The 6,715-nt window shown below is 43.0% G+C and overlaps 1 protein-coding gene across 1 annotated transcript in view; it reads left to right on the top strand.

The window, feature by feature from the left end:
• The first annotated feature begins 409 nt into the window (after nt 1-409).
• The window catches only part of LOC137434926 (presenilin-1), a 29,532-nt gene continuing 23,226 nt past the window's right edge, over nt 410-6,715 (top strand). The window contains exons 1-3 of the mRNA XM_068128166.2: nt 410-551; nt 3,525-3,647; nt 4,796-5,040. Coding sequence (XP_067984267.2) covers nt 3,549-3,647; nt 4,796-5,040 — 344 coding nt within the window. The 5' untranslated portion in view covers nt 410-551; nt 3,525-3,548. The remainder of the gene's footprint in view (nt 552-3,524; nt 3,648-4,795; nt 5,041-6,715) is intronic.

The raw sequence follows: 6,715 nt of genomic DNA, 5'->3' as shown, positions 1-6,715 counted from the left end.
AATACAAATCCCTGCAGTGAATAAACATACATATTCGCTATGTTTCCTATTTAATAATTTTATTATTTTATATCAATAAACAACAACTACATTATTGCACTTCTTTATTTCTGACAAAATAATCTGAGATGTGAACATCAGAAATATTCGCCAAACCAATGCATGAAACGTTCTGAGGTCCAGTAAGTTTTCATCGACATCTAATGGCATTCCAATTAATTTTTTGTGTTTGATCGTAAATGAAACGGATTATTGTAAGAGGTGTATTAAGTTCAACGCTGTTCGGTCTTGTTTATTTTTGAATAATGATTTTTTAAAATGCAAAATGCACAATTGAGAAGTTAGGATGAAAAACAATGGCAAATTGCCGTTACACAACAATAATCAGGCAATTCCTGTTTCATTTAACATTCAGGTTTATGCGCTTCCGCTTCCGCTAAGGCACTGTTTCAAGTCGAGACATAAGGGAGTTTTACTGTTTGTTTCTGGTTCTGGAACAAAGCGTCGATTACGGTTTGAACGCGGCTCCAGTTTTCCAGGAGTGTGAGGAGGTTTGTAGTTTTCAATCACTTTGATTCACCATGTGATGCGGTTTATTCTATGACAGAGACGTCGGACATGCACGAATTGAGCATTTATGATTTAATTTGATGTTTTAAATATATATATATATATATATATATAATATACACTGATGATAATATGGTTGAATGCAATCACCTAGGAAGATCTAGTTCACGCATCGCATCAACATCGTTCCCGTTTACACGATACTGTAAAAGTTTGCCTCTAGCTTGGAATTAAACCCGAACTTAACGTTGACCAGATCTGATTCGTTTCAACTTATGAGGCGGTGTATATGTAGCTAATACCGGCAACATTACCCTCCAAGTTAATTTTACCGGTGGACGTTACAGGAACTATCTTTTGTCGATTTAACCCAAACATTAATAATGCATGTGCTAACCATCATATTTTACGTGTTCGATAATTTGTGATAGATATATATATATATATATATATATATATATATGATATCAGACTTTAACCAATGAAAAGACTTTCGGTAAATTTTACTGATTTGGGGCATGATTGCCAATGAAATCATTGGCATGATTGGGGGTGCAGCATCATGGAGTCTACACTGCTTGCAAAATTTGAGGGAATCCCACCAGCTGCTCTACCATCATCGATTTTCTGATTGAAGAAGGTATTATTTTTGGAGTTGGCACCACCACACCAAAAGGGGTGAGCAGCCGACAACCCATTGAATCAGTTTGGCCCATGCCAGCTGACCGAATAAACAGCTGGTGGTTGTATACTGGATCTCACCCACTGATTAGGATCACCAAGACGCATGAAAGCCCGCTTGGAGTTTACAAAAAAGCACCTGAAGGACTCTCAGACTGTGAGAAACAAGATTCTGTGGGCTTTCATGTGTATTTCACTGAGGAGAGGCTTTGTCTGGCCACTCTGCCATGAAGCCCAGATCGGTGGAGTGTTGCAGTGATGGTTGTCCTTCTGGAAGTTTCTCCCATCTCCACACAGGATCTCTGGAGCTCAGCTAGAGTGACCATCGGGTTCTTGGTCACCTCTCTTACCAAGGCCCTTCTCCCCCGATTGCTCAGTTTGGCCGGGCGGCCAGCTCTAGGAAGAGTCCTGGTTGTTCCAAACTTCCATTTAAGAATTATGGAGGCCACTGTGCTCTTGGGAACGTTAAATGCAGCAGAGATTTTTTTGTAGGCTTCCACAGATCGGTGCCTCAACACAATCCTGTCTCTGAGCTCTGTAGGCAGTTCCTTCGACCTCATGGCTTGGTTTTTGCTCTGATATGCATTGTCAGCTGTGAGACCTTATATAGACAGGTGTGTGCCTTTCCAAATCATGTCCAATCAATTGAATTTACCACAGGTGGACTCCAATCAAGGTGTAGAAACATCCCAAAGATGATCAAGAGAAATGGGAGGCACCTGAGCTAAATTTCAAGTGTCATAGCAAAGGGTATGAATACTTATGTCAATGTGATATTTCAGTTTTTTCTTTTTAATAAATTTGCAAAACTTTCTAAAATCTTGTTTTCTCTTTGTCATTATGGGGTATTGAGTGTAGATTGATGAGGGAAAAAATGAATTTAAACGATTTCAGCACAAGGCTGCAACATAACAAAATGTGAAAAAGGTGAAGGGGTCTGAATACTTTCTGAATGAATATGAAATGAATGAATGATCTTTTTAAGGCCATTTTCCCCGCTAGCGCGGGGGTTAGCCTTGCGAGCCCCATGACAATCATGGTGCCCTGTTTGAGGCAATGTTTTTATGGCCGGATGCCCTTCCTGACGCCAACCCTTAGTCGCCTCTTACGATGTGCAGGGATACAGTGTACCTATTCTAAACCGGGGTACACACCGGGATCATTCATCCCAGCAAGCTGGTACTCAATTTGCCGACCTCGGAAGGATGACAGGCTGAGTCAACCCCCCTGGCGTTAATTCAGCGATCGACCGGGATTCGAACCCAGGATCCTAGGATCCCAAGCCGGCACTCTAACCGCTAGGCCAACACCAGGGTTTCTGAATGCACTGTATATATATATATATAGGAGCGTACGCTGGATCAGCATGCCTTGCACGACATTTCAAAGTTGCCTTCCAAAGCCAGCCGCTGACTGGACATCCAGATCCCCCGTTGTGCAAAGACCTTCCTTCGCACACCTGAACTTCTATCCAGCAACAAGGCCTTCATCTGCAGCTTGATGGATTACTGGTGTCCCTTTTGGCCTGGCTCCCCAGCCTAACATCTTGCTCTGCTTGACGCTGTGGAAAACTAAGCTTTCAAGATCACTTGAATCTCCCGTGCTGAAGCTATGGGCTTAACACAAGCCATCGCAGACAGATCAGTGGTCTCTGTTCCACTGTCTCCATTCTGATCTTGCACCCTTTGCTCCTTCAGTGTTCTGTTCCCACAACCCCCCAGGTTTCTGTAGCAACCCACCTCTCATGAGACTACCTAAATCCAGGATCACTGCCCTTTTTTCCTGTATGTAGAACCAACTTTCACATTGTCTTCAATCTCAATCTTCCCTCAAAGTCTTCAAGACAGCTGTTCACCACCATCTCAGATCTTCCCCGATCCAACACCATGATATTTTATACCCCGTTAACACTCTTTTCCCCCCCCTCAGCCCCCCCCCCCCCCCCCCCATATCAGAGTCAAAATTGAGAGTTTGTTTTTGTATTCATCCTCCCCTACTTCTAATTCCTCCCCACACCTGTCTGTCTGTCTTGGTCTCCCTCCATTTTGTCCTTCAATCCTGCTGTTGGTGTTTCCACCCTCTCTCTGTACTGGTCATTTTTTTTGTTGTTGCATTCCTAATCCATTCAATGTTCTAGCTCTTCTACGACCCTTGACCTTGTATGCAATTTTTTATTTTATTTGAAGCTTCTAAGAAAAGATTATTGCACATGACTCGTGGTTGGTATTTGTATGTTCAGGTCCCCATTTTGTCTTTAACCTGTTTGGATGAAGTGTTGCATAAGGTAGAGGAGGACCATGAATAACATCCCAGACGATGGGCATGCGCCGCCTGATCCTTCGTGGTCAATAGATCCGGTGTCTCCAACAGCAGAAATCCATGGTCTGGATAACACGGTATGTACAAAGCTGCTTATTAATTTTTTTATTTTCATCTTGAGTGCTTTCCCTTTCTCGTTTCATCTTGGCCTCTGTCCTCGTTCAAAATTACAAGTTTTTTTTTTAGTTTTTTTTTTATTCTCCTGATTTCATCAGTCTCCATCACCTAAACACGAGTGAGTAAGGAGACTGTCCAATACAACAACAAACAACAACAGGCATTTTAAAGGCCATTTTCCCTGCAAGAGCGGGGGTTAGCCTTGCGGTCCCCATGACAATCTTCTCCATTTTGCCCTATTTTCTGCATCTCCCCTTGTTAACCCCCTGGCCCGCATTTCTTCTTCGACCATCTTTAGCCAAGTCTTTCTCGGTCTTCCCCATCATCTACTTCCTTCCACATTCATTTCCATCACTCTTCTCAACCAGTCACTTTCATCCTTCCTCAACACATGACCAAACCATCTCAACCTGTTCCTCTTCACAGCATCAATCACAGGCTCTATTCCCATCATCTTTTGCAATTCATCATTTGGCTTCCTCTCTCTCAACGATACTCTACACATCTACCGAACCATTCGCATTTCCACCCTTTCCAGCCTTCGTTGCTGCTCTACGTTCATTACCCATGTCTCGCTCCCATAAATCATAACACTTCTCACACATGCAGCATACACCTTTCCCTTCAGCTTCAACGACACTCCCCTCCTCATCAGCACGCCACTCAGTTCCCGAAACTTCTTCCATGCACATCTCACTCCAGCAACCGTTGCTGAGTCTGATCCACCTTCTTCATTCAGCATGTCTCCTAGGTAACAAAATGTTTTCACACCTTCCAGCTTCACGCCATCTCCAAGATCCAACTCAACATTTCCTCCATCTGCAGCTCCCTCTGTGCACACCTTACATTTGAATGTAGCTGCCACACTGGTTAATGACCCTCTCAAACCACTACATTTTTGATGAACCCACTCAGCGCCCATTGTACATTGAATCGAGTTCACTCCGACACCCTTCCTGCACATAGCACATGGCCACTTCCCAGTTCTTTCCACCTCACCACATGGTTTACCACCTTCCATCACCTTTGTCCAATGATGTTGGGAATTTTTTTTTGATTATATAGAGACAGCGATTGCCAGTCATCGTGGTCTTTTTTGCCATTGCAGGAAGGATTGAGGCAGCGACACGATCACCAGGATGGTCAGGAGAATGGACGCAGGCCACGAAGCGATGACCGTGGGCACTCGCACGGAGTGCAACACGCTGATGAAGACAGTGAGGAAGAGGAGCTGTCGCTAAAATACGGCGCCAAACATGTCATCATGCTCTTCGTCCCTGTCAGCCTGTGCATGCTTGTTGTTGTGGCGACGATTAAGTCTGTTACCTTCTACACGGAGAAACACGGTCAGCTGTGAGTGATCTTTTGGGGACGTCCCTCATTCCAGATGAACAGTACGAAAGTCACCGAGTAGCTAAATGTTCCCAATAAGATCTAAATTTATGGCTTTATCCTTCCCTGCAGTCCTTCTAAATGGTAGCCTATCCTTTAAAACATTTTAATGTAAACCTTTGGCTCTCTCCACATTTGACATGCTATCCCTCTTCTGCTTATTCCCTATGATACGTTCTCAATATGTAGAATTAGAATGTCACTTGATAGAGCACAAACCTCCGCCAATCCGAACAGTTTACATTTTGTATCCACTGATAGGCCGGATCTGGATTCGGACCTGAACTAAAATCTCATTGGTTTGTTCTTGTCGCCTATGCAACTCACCCACTTAGTTTTGTTATAACTTGTCCACAAGTTTTTGAGATACCGTGCTATATATCGGTTTTGGCCCGATCTCTCAATGGTAAAAAAAATCACTTGGACAATAAATTTAAAAAATACTCGTATCCAGATCCGGATCTTCACCAAAATGAAATCAATCCATCCTTGTCACACACCAACCTGTCCACCAAGTTTCTTCCAAATCCGTCCACAACCTTTTGAGATATCCTGCTCACAAACAGACAAACACAGACAGACAAACATGGGTGAAAACGTAACCACCGTCCACCTTTGGTGGCAGAAGTAATGATGTTTTTTTTTTTTTAACTTTTCTTGAACCTTTTCATCAGTCATGACTTCTGCAGAGAAAAATGATTGACACTTGTCCTTGGTTCACACCAAAAATCAGTGCTGAGCCAAGGGTCTCCTCCCCTATCCAAATAGTATGTGCCCAGAGCATTTGCACCACGGTAGTTACATATGAGGGGCGGGGGGTTGATGCCAGACTCAGCTGACCAAATTGCACAAGAGGCAATATTCCTGTTCTCAGTTTTCTCCAGGTTCCAAACAATCAGAAACCCTCAATAGTCAGGGCCCTTAGGGATATTTTGGGGCCGTTTGGTTCAAATTCTTCCAAAAGCACCAAATTTGGCCCAGATGTTGCCCATGCCATACTCTTTCGATTTTTGACGGGCGTCCCCCGGGGGCCCCATATTGGCGAAATACTAAATGGCCGCCACCCGGATTAGAGGAAAATCAGTTAAATAACCAAAAGGGTTGGAATCATGTATGATACCACTTTTCAGGGGTTTTCGAGGTCGAGGAATCCAATTATGATGTTATTTTGATGATTCGAGGTCAAGGTCAACCCTCAAGGTCATCTTAAAGGTAATTTTTGAGTCAAACATGTCGGTTTTTGAGTTTTTTGTCAAGATTTACGCGAGGTTCACCATTTTATGTTTCTGGGTTGGGTAATCGAACTCCGACCTTATTTTTGACAATTAGAGGAAATATTTACATGTCTATTTCCTAATTTTCAGGCATATGCAGTTCATCAGTCTAATTACAAAGGTACGGATTTTGATGTTTTATGAGCTGTATGCCATATCCTTGTGTTTAATTTTTGTGCGATCATGATCCGGGTTCATGTATACATGATTGTATACATGTCATAAATATGACGTCATAGGTCATGTGACCTGGCGGCCATATTGGATTTTATGAAAACCTTAAAAATGGATCCCTGCCTTCATTTTTCGATCGATTCATTTTGAACTTTGACCACTTATAGTACGCCATGTGATTGGATGCA

The sequence above is a fragment of the Myxine glutinosa genome, chromosome 9 (genome assembly GCF_964187855.1).
Source record: "Myxine glutinosa chromosome 9, kmMyxGlut1.1, whole genome shotgun sequence".
Lineage (NCBI taxonomy): Eukaryota > Metazoa > Chordata > Myxini > Myxiniformes > Myxinidae > Myxine > Myxine glutinosa.
This window is presented reverse-complemented; position numbering and strand designations above follow the sequence as displayed.